Source organism: Danaus plexippus (genome assembly GCF_018135715.1).
Source record: "Danaus plexippus chromosome 9 unlocalized genomic scaffold, MEX_DaPlex mxdp_26, whole genome shotgun sequence".
Taxonomy (NCBI): Eukaryota; Metazoa; Arthropoda; class Insecta; order Lepidoptera; family Nymphalidae; genus Danaus; species Danaus plexippus.
In genome coordinates, this window is record NW_026869848.1 from 3104650 (window position 1) to 3120758 (window position 16109).

Here is a 16109-nt window from a genome sequence, read left to right on the forward strand (position 1 = left end):
TAGAAAATAATGATTAGATTTATTTTTCACTAAAAAAAGTTAGCTAATTAGAGTCTGATTTAAAGAACGACGGAAAAAGTAACAAGTAAACGGAAAAAGTATAAATCGCTTTAGTCAAATTAGGAAGTACACCGGCTTTCTTTCTAAATAAAATCTCTCCACCTTTAGAAATTCTTGCAGATTGTTTAAATAAATTTTCACAGCTCTCGGAATTTCCCAACGTCCTTTGGACAGTAAAGGACCTTCCTTTTAACGCTAAATGTTGAACGGGAAACTTGAACAATTGTTGTAATTGTCAAATATATATTTATCACGGAACACAATTAATTGCCCCTAGATGAATACCCGAGATAGAAATCCACGGACTTTCATAGAAGTAAAATACAGTATATTGGACTTTGCACTACTAAAATTTTAAACTATCAAGTTTTAACATAATACTCATTAGAGATCTCTTTTTTTCGTTCATTAAGTCAATGTGCAAGGATACAATGACAGAAATAACGATTTAAACATTATTGTAAGGGAAAATATTTTGAAACAATCCTGTTGTTGCCTTCAAAACTTCAAATATTATTCATTATCGTAAATATATCGCTTTATGCACAAATAGTTACTACTTTAAAAACATTATAAGTAAACTTATAGATTGTAAAATCAGATTTTAATTTTAAACTTCAATTAATAATTAACCCCCGGTCCTTGCTAATCAAAGATTTTTTTTTTATTATAATGAAAAATTCTTGAATAGTGTATGTATTGGCAAATTTGTTCGATGTAATATAGAAAAAAAAGTTTATTAATTATTAAGAATTCTAAAAGATTTTTTAAAACTGCCTAATTTATATTATTCATTAAAATCTTTTAAACTCCTGCCTACTTTTTATTACCAGACCGTGCAAACTCCAACTAGTGTTATGGTATTTATGTATAGTGTATACGTATGTAGATAGTTAAGTTACTACTGGCCTCTAACTGCCCTACATTTATCGACATCATTTAATTCGTCTTTGGCGAACACGTGACAAATTGTTGTCACGTCATATAACAGTAATAAAAATGCTGAACTTGAATGTAAAGTATGTTTGAATTATTTCTTGTTGTCTATATAACAAACGTGGTATTTAAAAATCTATTAAAAATATGTTTACACATTCTTATACTAGTAAGAAATGACTTAAAGTTATTTTTATCAAATAATATCTAAGTAACTAAATAATTATGACAATAAAAACTCGTTTGAGTAATTTTTTGTTTGGCCTCTGTATATGCTTGGGACTTGATAATTCTAATAATTCTATTTAATAGTATCTATCTGGTTTTGCTTAATAATTAGACGTGTTTTTATTTTTAATTATTTGTTTACTTATAGACAGCATGTACACATACTATTATGATTACTTATCAATTTTATACCGACGACATGTCTTTGAAAATATAAAAAAGGAACATTAAAATTTAAAGCTACGAGAATTTAAATACAACTAATAATCCTTCTTACACATATTGATAAAATATGTATTTGAGAATAGACGTTTCTATGCTACTTAACACTAAAAAATCGTCTCGGCTTTAGTCCTCGTTTCACACCGCCGTCAATTAGCATTTCGTTTGAAGATCTGCTGCTGTCTTACATTTAGTTTTTAAATGTAATATGAGAAACGTTTTGTATTTTTAAAACTATCTTTAATACTAATGTTTTAAGGTTCATTTTTAGCTAGATAGACTGTGATATTGGACACTTTTAAGCCGATAACAAGTACGGAGTCGTGTGCGTGACATATGAGTAATGACAACAACGCAGCGGCGTGTGTCGTCGGAGCCAAACGATCACATGTGCGTCTAGATGTATTAGTTATGTAACATTGGAGAAATTAGTTGAATTATTTGTAATGACACATTTATTTATTCCTTCATTTCGTTAGATTCGTAAACGTCAATGTGAAAACTATCAAGTTCTTAATCTTAAATTAAATAAATATTTTTAGACCAAGCCAAACAAAAACACAATAAATAGTTCCTCGTTCTCTTTCAAGTCCCTTAATTTAGTAAGAAATGTTATGTCACTTGCCCGTATGATACTACCTTCATGAGCTGAACGGTCCTAAAAAATTGAACTAATGCAGTAAGACACAGGAATGTTAGAATCATCAAATTAATTTACTATGCGGGCAAATACGTTACAGACAAAAAATAAGTGTTCTAAATGGAGTTTTAAAAGAACAATTATTTACAAAAAAAAAATCATCGTAGAATATCTGATGACAATAATATTCAGATTTGAATGTTTAAGAACTCGGTTAAATTATTCAACCTGTATGGTGTAGGTGATAAAATCTTTGAGTACTCTTACTCTTAAGGGCCTCGACGTAACAAAAATTTTAATATTTTCCACAAAACTAATTCCTAAAATATTCCTAATGCTGTTTAATCTCTATCTAGATAACCGTTTGTACAAAACGAGCAAGCAATTGACATCATTCGTCAGTTGCTTTTGATTAAAGCTGTCTACTAGTCAGCGCTCAGCAGACTCCATTATGCACTTATTTGTTTATGGAAATACAGAAACCCAAATGTCATTTAACAGTTGGGTAATAATGACTTTAGACGAAACAGTGTTTGCCGAGCTGAAGGTAAGTTCCAAAGTAAGTTCGCGAATTGAATGACGTTGAAGCTAACTCCGAAACCGAAATTAAATAACTATAATCTGTTCGTTCTACACCAGTCCACTTATGAATATTTCATCATATGCTGAATTTCCTGATTAATAATAGATGAAGGCAATTGAGTATTCCTTGAAACGTAGACATTCTGGTTAGATATTTTAAATTGAAATAAAAAAAAATAAATATGCTGAATTGGTTTCGTACGCAAACGGCTTGTAAAAGTTCTCAATCGTTTCTATGTATCTGTCGAACAACGTAAACATAAATATATAATTTAACCAAACATTTTATTACCCAGTGAGTAGTATCGAAATGAAATGTAACATAAAAGCTGTTAACACAACTCATTAAAGATCAATATTGTCGAGTGTGAAGTGATTGCATACGACGGTTAGTGAAGAAGTCAAAGTGTAACAAAACGGTTGAGTAAGTCGTTTCTAGCTGCAATGCTCGCGCGATCTCCGTAAACAATCGTCTCGGTAATAACCGTAACGAGCTCATGCCGATCCCGTTCTCATCTGTATTGTGTCGGCCCAACCGTCCACACAATCGCTAGGTTAGTCTCACCTTACCAACTTCTAGAATATTTTTGTGCACTTAATGCAACTTAACGCTAAGTTTTATTAGCATTTATTTGTTGACCTAACTTTGATGGTTTATTTGGAAATTTACTTACAATTAGATTAGTTCTTTTTAAAGAACACATAATATTATTTTTTTACTACCTGTATATAACTATGTGTCTGAAACAAGTTGTTGTTATTCAATATATAATTACATAAATAGATGTGAGATTTTCAAATTCAATTTACTCGGTAATTCGAAACGAATCAGAAGCCTAGTAGTGACAAACCCTCACATAAGGTTGACTAACCTCGAGATGAGGAACAACATAAAGGATCAAATTTACTGTACAAATAAAGCTCACTCCAGTTTATTTCTGTAATGTTAAAGAAGGACAGAGTAAATCTTTGAGCGGCGTGTCAATGATATGTCAGGCGCGCGAAGTGAGCCAGATAATAGAACTGAACCTTTTGTCTACCAACTGCCTCACTGTGAAACGGCTTACGCTCGAAACTCTGAAATAATGAGTTTTTCCTTTACAAATAGATAGAATAACTAACCTTGGCCCATTTTGAAGAAACCATTTTAGAAAACGAAAAATTATAGAGATAGCTATGTAATAGCATAACTATACATTGCGGTTGTAATCTTAAAATTTATAGGGATATCCCAAATAACAGTTGCAACAAAATACAAGTTAGAGATCACCTTGCAAGATTAGAATGGTAAACTTTTCTGTCATATTCTATATTTCAAAACAAATGAATCTCAACAATTATCTGGCGTGGACCATAATTCTGTGAGATCTACAATAGCGTCAGTTTTCATATGACAAATATTCTTATTACTGTGTGATATGTGTTAATTAGATAAATGTTATTGAGTAGAATATTTTTGTTGTTATCAGCGTGTGCTTTAATTTTGTATATCAAATGTAGGAACAGCTCTATGGGACCGAGTTATTTACATCTGAGATTATTTTAAGACCGCCCTTATCTGACGATAACCAGCTTTAGTGACATGAATATTAAAAAATTATCTTATCAAAAAAAAAACTCAGTGCAAACATCTTAAATCAACATTCGACCCCCAGAAAACGTGTTAAGTAAAATAAACTCAAACTGTTGAGCATGTTACGTAGTTCTTTTTTACGACTTCAATTTGTACTTTTTGTTTCAGTCGCTTGTCAAGTAGCATTTGGCATGCAGCCATAGGTTGAGCTGTGGCAACCACATCGTGTAAGGCCATCAAAAATTTTCCTACTTTCCATACAAATTGACAGAACTTTTACTTATTTAAGGATTTTATTAGATTAACGAGTTTTATGCTGTTGTTAATAATATTTATGACATTATGACCGAGATACATTTTCTAGCAATCATAGATATGTTGCCCTAGATATCTCCAAAGAACAAAGTTGGCATAGATATAGGGATCAAAGTGCAGCGTGGGCGTCCGACCCAATACCACAAGCGGCATCACTTGCGCACGCGCACCGGTCCTTTAACAATTAACATTGGCGCAATTAATTTAAATGACTCCATAGAATTCATTTGTATATCGCCACAATTACGCCACAGAGAGCGGAAATCATGAATTAGATCATCATGTTATAATTAGGGTTTTTTTATATATATTTTATTTTAAAAGAAATTAAAAAAACGGAATGTAAAAAAATATCAAATTAGGATTGGAATAAAACAATTTTCTTTTCTCTTATATATTTGATAATATTTTTAACACTTTACTTAATGCCAATTGTAATAAAAGCACAGTTGTTTAAGTTTTACGTAATGTAAAGGGCCGGTACCGCGCTCTACGTTGATATTATGTATTAAATTTGAGGTTATGTTGTGTGATAACTCTTTGGAATGAAAATTGGAAAATTTTAATTAAAGCGATATGAACCTAAATGTGAAATGCAATAAGGTTTTATTTCGCTTGCCACTATACGAGAGTAAAAGGGCTCAGGAAGCTGCGCGCGCAACCGGCATGGCGGCCATCGCACACCTGACTGCCAATACACCTTGACATCTTAACTGAATTACTGTTTCTATCTATACTAACATGTTAACGATACCCTATTCGCCAGCTCTATACACATACAAGCGATTGTCACATCCACAACCTTGCCTTTCACAAATACCAAAAGTTCGCAACAAGTAAAATCAGCTGATTACCAAACTTTTTCCGATGTTTATTATCCGTAACGAAAAGTTCTCACTGAAAATGCATTGCGACATCTTTCAGATTTTGACACTATCGAGACATAGGTCTCCCCTAATCAAAGCGGACGATTATTTGTCATCGGTGAGTGCATCGGATGCACTTCCGTCGGCGGCGCGCACTGTACGGACGGCCTTCGACTTGCGTACCTGGACTAGTCTGCCAGCTGAGACCTCCGACGAACATCTTCCTGCAAGATAAACATGCCGGTTAGTTGTCGAAAGCTAGACAAGACGTATCTTCTATAATAGGTGCTGTACCACCCACCCTGGGTCGTTGGCCACCTCAGTGGGGCTGTGGGCCACATCCTGACTTTGAGTATCCATGGGTTCGAACGCCGGCGGCGTGGTTCAGGCCGGCGGACGCACTACGACTACGAGCGAGCGACGACGCGGTGGGGACGGCTCCCGGAGTCGCTCGGTTGCACTACCGACTACCGGCACGAGACTGCCGTGCCGCGGCGCACCCCTCCACGCAGCGGAGCCGCCGCCCGCCGCCCGCCGCCCGCCGCCTCACCGCGCACGCCGCCTTCGCCGCATCGATTCATTCACTCGCTATACAATTATTCATACGAGCCGCACGATGGACTCGGCGCGCCACCACGCTCGTCACCACCACGTGAACGCGCGCCACGTGCTCGTTGCCCCCGCGCCATCACCACCACACGGGCGGCGTCCGACCGAGCACGCCCACCGCTCACCCGCGCCACGAGAATCCACCCCCCCGCTCCCACTTTACCATCAACAAATGAATTTATCTATATATATATATATATTGACACAATAATAAAAGTAAAGGTTCTTGCCAAAATTAATTATTCCAGGCTTTAAATCTCAAGTAATAAAGTATAATTTTAAATGATTAAATAATGATAGTTACAATAATAGACTTGCTATTTCTGTCGGCCGAACACACGTTTCTCTGGCATCAGTACCACGTGATTTTACATTGCGAAATACAGGCCAAAACTTGAATCAATCATCCCACTACGACGCGCTACAAAACCACGCTACGCGTAACACGGGCTACGATCGTAGTGCCTATTAAACATTTACACATTAAATTCGTATAAATAAATTAGTATGCTAGTAACCCTTCATGCTTTATTTAAATGTATGTAATTACGCGATAAATAATGGAAATTTTATCCTCATATAGCACGACATCAAGATGTAGATAAAAATGTACAAAAAAAATATAAAAAATAAAATAATACGGAACGGTTGGAAATTGCACAGTTAATAGAAGATTGAAAATTTAACATTCAATTGGGAAAACTAAAATATCCACATAAAGTACACAAAATAAATCGACGGATTAAAGAGGAAGCGGTCCCAAGTAAACAGAAATATCAGATATTTCAAACGGCCAAAGAGAAATATTCACGCCTCAATATCCATCTCATAGCGTCCGCAATTGCATGTCGCTTGTGTTAAAAGCGCAATAACTTAGGATTAAGAATTTTATCAGAAACGTCTCCTAAAGTAATATATTTATTTTGTTATTTTTCTAATAAGCTTTGAAGATTACCCTGACAATTTTTTACATATCTCTAATTCTAACTGATACAGGATGTTCATAATATCTTCTCGGACATACTTTTATAGGCCAGTAAGCAAGCTTGGATAATACCTCAATTTGTTTGTATTCCCTATTTCATCTCTCGTACGTTCAAAATAACATAATATTTTTTTTAGCAACCTGTGCATAATTTTAAACTTCAACATAGCAACGTAACATAAAGTCGGCTTTGATTAGCATTTTTTGGAAGACTACTCTCTTCATAGCAGAGTAAGTTGTCTTTCAGGAGTTTATGAACCGGGTTTGAAATGAGGTCTAGTTCCAAAAAAATTTAATTCGGCATATTATTTAAGGTAAGAGTTGAGAACCGTGTGCTTGTATAAATATTTTCAGCTATACAGTTTAGATACGGTACAAATGTTTGTCTGAATGATTTATATTTAATATTAGTTAAATTATATGTTAAAATAGCGATATATATTTTAATTTGTTGTTATAATTTTTTTTATCAGATTTAGCCGCCATTTTGGATATTATTATAGTTTTAAGGTAAAGCACATGAGAGTTGTAAAACTTCCAAAGTATTCAGTACGAACAACATGCACCTTAAAGAGTTTACAATAATAGACAATTTGAAGATCAATACAGCTCACAATTTATTACACAGCCACAATATTGAGATTTTTAAAACGCCTTAACATATTTATATCTTAAAATTACCAACATTCAGTGAAACAGCAAATGGAATAACATACAAAAATATATAATAGTAATAACATAAAAAAAATTATGTCATAAATAAAAATTGAGACCTTTTTTAATATAAAAAATAATAAGTGGTGGGGATTCCTTTATAGAAGTTGCTCAAAAATTCTTTGGAGTTATTAAAAGTTTTTTTTTTTATCAACACACCTAATATTTCGGTGTGTTAACGAAAGAACTGAGCAAAAATACACATTTGGAATGTAAAAGCAGCAAATTGTAAGTCATTAAAAACAAATATGGCTTTTCAAAAAAAATTATAATATCCCCCCCCCCCCTTCTGTTACTTTTACTATGGAAAAAATGTGCTTTACACCATTTTTTTGCTTACATACGTTTAGTTGCTTAAGATTTAAAATTTATAAAAACATTGTGATATAGAAGTATATAATTAAATTCAACAATAATTAATTGACATTAAATGAATAACATTTGAACAGAAAAAAAAATATAAACTTGATCAATTGTTGATTGCAGGAATTAAAAATAAATATACAACATGTCTTGATACTGACACCTTTTAAGCCTGTACGGTGTAAAATATTCATTCAGAATTTAAATATATCTATTTAAACGAATTACAACGGAATAATAAAAAAAGCAACATTTTTGTGAACATGCTGTACTTTTCTAATAACGAACTAATGTTAAATAATTTAAATTAACATGAATATTTATAAATATTTCATTTCTTATTTCACATGTAAGTCATGATAACTATTAGTATGCGGTTTCTTGTAATAAGAATAAAATATATTAATTACACTACATAAATAATGTCCATAATAGTAAAATACAAATAACATCTAATTGAGAAAATTACTTCAATTAAATTATAACTATTGTAGTCTTATGAGATTCACAACCAGTTTATCAATAACAATTAAATTAAGTGCATAACATTGACAAGCAAACACAGCCCAGCTAGCTTTGATCTAACAATAACCTAAATTAAGTAATATCAAATGCAAGTAATGGCAAAAGCCATATAAAATAATAGATAAATAATAATAATAATTGCACACAAGCTGCAAAAGCAGTAACCAAAAAAAAATGCAGTCTTTTAGTTAATGTAAAGCATAAATTGCTAAAGCTAATTGAATGTATAAAAACATATAAAACAAGCGTGTAACAATCATTTTACTAGACAAAATGTCTACTTAAAGCAATAAAGACACAAATGTATAAAATAAAGCTGATATGAAAAAATAAATTTCAGTCCTTTTCTCCTGTGATGATCTTGAATATTAATTACTTATATTAAGCCAATACTCAAGACAAAAATAAAATATTAGCTATTGGTCCTAAAGAAACCCACTATCCTTATATTTTAACAGAAACACATTTCTATATATAATATCCCAGTGCAACTACTCATTGTAATGATCCTTTCAAACACAATTTCTCTACCCTCCAAATTCAATTCTTACAATGAAATACTAAATTGCTATGCAACATCATAACAATCTCTCCTAGTATACAAGTGGTATTTACTAATTATTCTTAGTTCAATATCTGTTCAAGTAAATATTTCTATAATCTACTAGGACTGATTGAATTAAATTAGATATCACTGAAATATAACTGATATTTAAAAAAAGAAGCATTAATTTAAACAGAAAATAAGCAAGACAAGCAATTCTTTTTGTTAATCTACATATAATAAAACAAAAGTGCATTTCATAAAAAAATAAAGTTGAATTCAACTGATCTTACTAATCTAGAAGCAATAATAGGAATAGTAACAAAATCATTGATAACAATATTGAGTGAGCTGGATGTGGTCCTTGGACCATATCAAATTTTAACAAAATTTTATACATAGAATTATTGCCTCAAATTAATAGAGTCAAGACTAATAGTTGAATCCAGGCTGGATAATTCTAGCATAATAAGTAAGTTGCAAACATTCAAATGTGTTTTGCATACAACAATTTAAAATGTAACAAAAAATTAAAATAGAACAAGAAACATGAATGAGATCCTACAAGTATTAATATTTCACGATATACATTAATTCTTAATATTATAATCCAAAAGAATAATACTGAATAATACTTTGGCACGACATTCATTAAAAGCTAATCTATCAGGTAACTCAAGAGGTAGATAAGTGTTCGCTGGCAATACCATTAAGTATAAGAAATTTTTTCAAAAACTTTGACATAAGCAAAATATTTTCATCTAGAGATATAAACTACCTAAATTTACAGCAAAATATATGCTGAGATTCCAAATTGGAATGTAGTTAGTTTTTCGTTACTGTAGAACATTCAGTTTTAGAAGAAAGTAAAGCGGACAGTGTGGCGTGAGTGGCACTCAAATTGCCAGAAGTTGGGCAACCAATGTTATTAAGGTTGCCAGTATTCAAAATACCACCACTGTTACCTGCACTTACGATCGTCACATTAGGTGGGGGACTTATTCCATTAGCGAAACCAGTGGATAGAACTTTTTGTGTATTATGCATCACAAAAGATTTGCTGGACCCGGAACTGCCTAGGGTTAGCACTTTTTTTAGCATAACTGATGAATTACATGCATTATCAATCATATCTTTGGTTGTGGAAATACTGTCGAAGTCTGAAGCCACTGTTACTACAGTGCTTTTTGGCGAACTTGTATGTACTGACGGTCTCACTGATGTCACATTAAATGACACGCCCGATGTAACTGTACTACGGTTTACAATGTTTTTGGAGACTATAGCGTTGTGTAGAATGTTTCCTGTGGGAAAGGATTTGGAACAAACATTGACATACTGAGGGCTCCCGATTATGGTTGCGTTTGAAGACCTCGTACCAATACCTATGATGCTGGCTGTACCTTGAGACATCACCGTGCTGATAGTGCCCGATTTGGCATTAAACGGAATTCTGGAACAAAATATTTACATCAACAGTGTAATTTACATATCAGTAAAAATGAAGTTGTAAAGTAGTGACTCAAGCTCAAGCAAAATCAATTCTATCACAAGATTTTGTATCTTCATATAAATATTTGCATCACAAAGAGAACAGGATTCCATCTCAGTCCCATATTAGTTACTTAATGAACTATTACTTTTAAATGGTAACTATTCTAGCAATTTTACCTCAAATATTAGCTCGGTGCCTTATACAACATTTAAAGTTCAAAAAATATACTGGACGTTCTGCTACCGTTTCATCCGTTCCTATTGAAAAAAATATGACAAACGCCATAAAATTATCTGTTCATGTTTTTATTTTGATGTTAAATAATAACTCTAGTCAGTTATAGTTCTTGGCTGTTTTGATAAGAAATAATAATGTTTCATTAATAAAAATTAAAATTATGCAATCGAAAATGATTCTATATATAGTTGAATAACCAAATCGATTTTAAAGAAATTTAACTTTTTTTATACTTCTTTTTAATTCGATGATTCTTGTTTATCGTCCTACTTAATGGTTAATGGAAATTATTTTTTGCATTGCAAAAGCATCAAGGAGAGCGAATTAGTATTTATGATATTAAATTTTGTATAACCACATGTAACAAACAAATGCTTGCACAAAAAGAAAATTATAAACTCTAGTCATTTATTAATTAATTGTAAGGTAAAAAGAGCTTGATGATAAAAATATGAATAAAATTTAACAAAAGTGAAGAATTTACATTAAATATGATATTAAAATTAATTAAAATGATGATAAAAAATAAGTTCGTTTTACCCTCGTATCATATGTGGAGGTCGAGGTACACCCTGTATAGTGAGGGTTGCTTGTGGTAGATGTAGCCGCGCTGGTTGACTGTAGTAATGTAAAGTGTTGCCAGTTATACGCGGCGGGGCGATGTGAGCCACTGGAACACTATGAATCATACCGCTGGTTGTAGACGCCACTGTTATACACTTAGACTGGCTGCCTGAGAACTGAGAATATTATCTGATTGAAATTATATCCATGAATATTAGTAGTAGGTAGTATCATCTGTTATGCGAAATTGATTTGTTAGAAAAATATATACAATATGAATCCGAAAATATAGGTGGATTTTGATAAATATTGTATTTGTGTGTTAGTCCATGACAATTGATAAATATATAATATAAGTTGACTACAAATGTAAGGTTAGGAAAAAATTGGTTTAAAACATTTATTGTTGTGTTTCTTTTTCAAAGGTGTCATATAATAAATACCTTAATAAATTCATAAAAAATTTGAGATTTCCCTTCAACCTGCATTCTAATATTCATCTCAATTATGTATGAAAATAGTATTATAAATTAACTGCTATGAATAATATTACTTTTCTACCAAAACTTTACACTTTTATATTAAAGTTGGGTAACTTACATTGCTTGTATTTAAAGTTGTGCCCAAATCAAACTCATCTCCAACTAATGTTATAGTGTCGGGGTTTGCTCCAGTCAATTTTTCAATGGTTTTTCTTGCATCTGCATCGCTTTCAATGTTACACAAATTGCGACTCAGAAATTCAATGTCCGATTCAAACAAACCATCTACGAGATGATTTTCATCATCTGTTTCCTTACAAAGATCAAAAGCATCCTCATTCTCGAGTTTTATATCTTCCACTTTGATACCATCCACATTTATATCATCGATATTTTCAACCTTAATACCATTTGCCTCTAGATCCTCAACTTTTATACCATCCACTTTAATTTCATCCAGATCTTCCATTTTAATTCCATCCACTTTGATATCATCAATATCCTCTACCTTTATATCTGCAAAGTCTGAATCCTCCTTCATTATTGATTCTCCAAAGTCTCTTGAATTTTCAGAGTTTGTAATGTACTGGCTTGCATTGAAGTTAGCTGAGTCGAAATCATCATGAACCTCTAATTTGATGTCTTCTATTTTGAACTTATCTTCCTGGTTACTCGTGGAAGGTTGAGGGCTGTTAGCATTACTAATATCCCCGCAAAGTGCCTTCTTCAAAACATAAGCCTTAATTTTTCTCAATAAAAACGGTGGCACTTTAAAACCCGTCAATTCGCCAAGAAGCGGTAAAGAGCTGTGTTTATAGGCATCACTAGCTGCTAATTCTTCAATATCTTCTAAGACCTAAAATTTTAAGAAATCATTTTAGGCAACATTCTTAAAAATACTTTAATCGAGAAGTTTAGCTGTTTAAAAAAAATCCAACAAACTAGAGTGGATGACAACAGAGTAACTACTATTTAGTAAAAACAAATTGTATCAAAAAGAACTATAATGTAAGTTATTACACAATAAAATAATGCAGTAACTACAAAAATACATTGTTTTGAAAATTCTGTTATATTTTTTGAAAAGAAACCAAAATTTAGTCTAACAAACTGTCAAAATAGAAATTAATAAGATATTATTTATTAAATGTACCATAATGTAAGTCTTGCCGCCTACAGCATTAGCAAGGTTGTGACTTGCAATCCATTCTTTATCGGCACTATCAGCTGGATATCTCAACAAACCAGCATGACGGGTGTAGAGACGGCCACGTGAGTTACCCAGTCCTAACACCTGAAATAATAATTTGACAATAAACACACATAAATAGGTACTCCACTGGCATATTTCATTCACAATCTGCAATCTATAGTGGTTCGCGTTTAACTTGTTAATAAGCTTATGAAGGTATGACTACCAAATAGTAATTTTTTATCAAAGAATTTGTAAAAGGTTATTATATGAATAAGCTATGATTTTATTCTAAATAATGAGAACATGTCTTTAGAAAAATTAATCAAGGATCAATTATTAATTATAGAATTTATAACTGAAAATTTTAGTAAAAATCAAAATTTTATTACAGAACAGTCAAAAACACTATTAAACATTTATTTAATATAATAATCCGGATATTTCGAAGTATTTAAAAAAATTTAATCATTGTTATACATTTAATTTTTGTTTGACTTGGCTCACATAACACTCACGTTGCCAATGTTTAAAATTATTATCATTATTATTTTTTAAAACCTATCATACGTCATATTATATATACATACATAAATTTTTGATAATTTTTGGCTGTCTTAAAACATCTCATAGCATTGAAAATCTTCATATCTAATATAATTCAAATAGCTACATTAAATTGACGATACATCTATGAAATAACCAGAGAGAAAAGTGCCAATACTATTAGAATTACCTTATGAGCATGGGAGCCCATAATGAATAAAGTATCTTGACTAAGACGTGCTGGATTCCATTTTTCTGGATCTTGGACAGTGGTAAATGATACTGGTGATGCAGAACCGCTGTCAGAACTGTCCTCTTGTTTAATTTTCTTGACTTGAGACAAATCTGTATCCAAATCTGGCTCTTTCCTTTTATTTGTTAAAGGATTTGGTATCTTATAAAACAATAAAAAAATTAATAACGAAATTCCGTCATATTTATATGACAAAATGTTTAAATTATAAGCCTTATAGACTTCAACCAAAAAGCCCTGATGCTTACTGTTTGTTTTGTCAATTTGTCTGTATCTCCCTCTATGGTATCTAAACCAGTATTTGTTACCCGTGGAGGTGTGGAATACAAGAGTCTTGTGGCATCTAGCATTGCACGACAAACTGCTCTCACCTAAACATTACAAAATTATTAATAAAATTATTACGGTATGTTTAGAGATTATTTGGAAATCCCTGGACTTACAATTTAGGTAAAAATTACTATTTTTTGTTGTATATTAGTTACACTTGCTTGGAATTGGTAAATAATAATATGATGTCAGGTATAATGTAGGTAGATCATTTTATATATATTAGATTCCGTCATTTAATCTTGCTACTTAGACCACATATAGTATGAATTTAATATGATTTTATTGGATACAACCAGTTTATTAAAAGTTTATTTAATAACAGCTCTCATAATAATAAAAAATGAATAAGACAAATTATAAAATATACTAAATATTTATTTTTATCACAACTTTAATTTGCAGTAATGAAATTTGAATTGCCAAAAGTTATTGTTTATTATATGCAATTTATATCAATCAAAACATTAAATTTACTTGCTAACTTAATTTTTCAAAGCAAGAGTGAATAAGTTATTATGTGACACCATTTATTTTGTCAGATATTTATAATAAAAAAAAATAACAGTAAAAAATAACAAACAACATTCTAGTTATGAATATTATAATAACATCAAAATAATAGAATTAAATAAAAAACTGGGAATACTCAATATTTGCATTTGAAATAAGCAGTAAGGACATGCAATTGCATGGAAAATAAAAAGGATTATATTTTAATTATGTTAAAGAATATTTTTTGCATTAAAGTAGTACATACCTGATCTTCACTCACAGACTCATCGCCTAAGTTTAATCTAATGTTATTAACGGCTGGCACGAAGAATTTCTGCAGTAAGTTTTGATTAAATATTAATTTTACAATTGCATTTATTAAATTATATACAATTTGTCATTTATACAGTTTAACTTACCTCCAAATATTTTTTAATAACTTGGTCAATTTCTCTTGTAACTGCTGACTGTACAGTTTGTCGTAACATATCCAGGGATTTGTTTGCACTAGCTCTAAACTCAGCTATGGGTCTCGAGTGAGGTTGAACTGGCCCAGGCAAACTAAACCGTCTGTGCATAGCAGCCAATGTACTTATAGCTATTTGCCGTGTTATGGGTGGTTTCTAAAATGGAAAAAAAATTAACGAAACTCCCTTATTGAAAAAAGTATAATAGTGTTACTTTAACTTACAGCCTGCATATTTGATGTGCTACGAATATTTATTATTTTAGCTGGTGTTTGAAGGCTCCATGTACTACTACTTGCTGCATCTAAGGTAACGACATTTTTGTTTGTGTCGATTTCGTTAGTATTCTTTTGTATAACCATTTCTATATTCAATCATAAATTCTACGACATAACTCACAAAATATTTATTTGAAAAGCTTATCTGAAAAACATAATAATAACAAATAGAATTAACAAATTATACAACATTTATCAATATATACCTATAACTTACAATTCAGATGCTAAACTTTAGTTTATTGTAATTAAAATAAGAACAACAAAATATACTTTATCGATATTCAAAATCAATGCCACAGATGTTTGGGCCCCATTTAGAACTTAGTGTTGTCACTTTTCTAAATGTAACAGTAAAGTATTACGGTTAATGGTTTCAACCAAAATTCATTATAAAGTTAAACTTGTAATTGAGAATTGATTTCGAGTTTAAATTTCACAATCATAATTTGTTTAACGTGAAATAAAAAGAAATCTAAAATAATTGCAATAAATTTTACGCGTGTTTATAAATTTTTACGTACATAAATGTACAAAAAACCTAAATTAATACTAAAAAGATCAACAATTCTGATTCCAATTTTGCTAAACGAAACTAAGTTTATCAA

The 16109-nt window shown here is 31.4% G+C and overlaps 2 protein-coding genes across 3 annotated transcripts in view; both read right to left on the bottom strand.

The window, feature by feature from the left end:
• LOC116767645 (RNA-binding protein Musashi homolog Rbp6) overlaps window positions 1–6045 on the bottom strand; it is a 318370-nt gene extending 312325 nt beyond the window's left edge. Inside the window, exons 1-2 of one of the 2 annotated variants that reach the window (XM_032658066.2) lie at window positions 5724–6045; window positions 5606–5646 (exon numbers count right to left, since the gene is read on the bottom strand). In XM_032658066.2, coding sequence (XP_032513957.1) covers window positions 5606–5646; window positions 5724–5782 — 100 coding nt within the window. In that variant the 5' untranslated portion in view covers window positions 5783–6045. The remainder of the gene's footprint in view (window positions 1–5605; window positions 5647–5723) is intronic. The other variant, XM_032658067.2, reaches the window with a different exon arrangement.
• Window positions 6046–7608: 1563 nt separating this feature from the next.
• LOC116767587 (uncharacterized) lies at window positions 7609–15899 on the bottom strand. Its single transcript, XM_032657973.2, has 10 exons — window positions 15719–15899; window positions 15448–15646; window positions 15176–15379; window positions 15022–15090; window positions 14180–14302; window positions 13869–14072; window positions 13094–13234; window positions 12059–12796; window positions 11435–11634; window positions 7609–10615 (listed from the first exon to the last, which is right to left on the bottom strand). The coding sequence occupies exons 2-10, from the start codon at window positions 15583–15585 to the stop codon at window positions 9988–9990; spliced, it is 2445 nt and encodes an 814-aa protein (XP_032513864.2). The 5' UTR covers window positions 15586–15646; window positions 15719–15899; the 3' UTR covers window positions 7609–9987.
• Between the last annotated feature and the right edge of the window lie 210 nt (window positions 15900–16109).

Coding starts and splice junctions, on each gene's coding strand:
- LOC116767587 (XM_032657973.2), bottom strand. CDS start 15,585: ATGGTTATACAAAAGAATACTAACGAAATCGACACAAACAAAAATGTC. Junction 15,380..15,447: donor GCACATCAAATATGCAGGCT/GTAAGTTAAAGT, acceptor TTTCCATTTTAG/AAACCACCCATAACACGGCA. Junction 14,303..15,021: donor AGTCTGTGAGTGAAGATCAG/GTATGTACTACT, acceptor TGTAATGTTTAG/GTGAGAGCAGTTTGTCGTGC.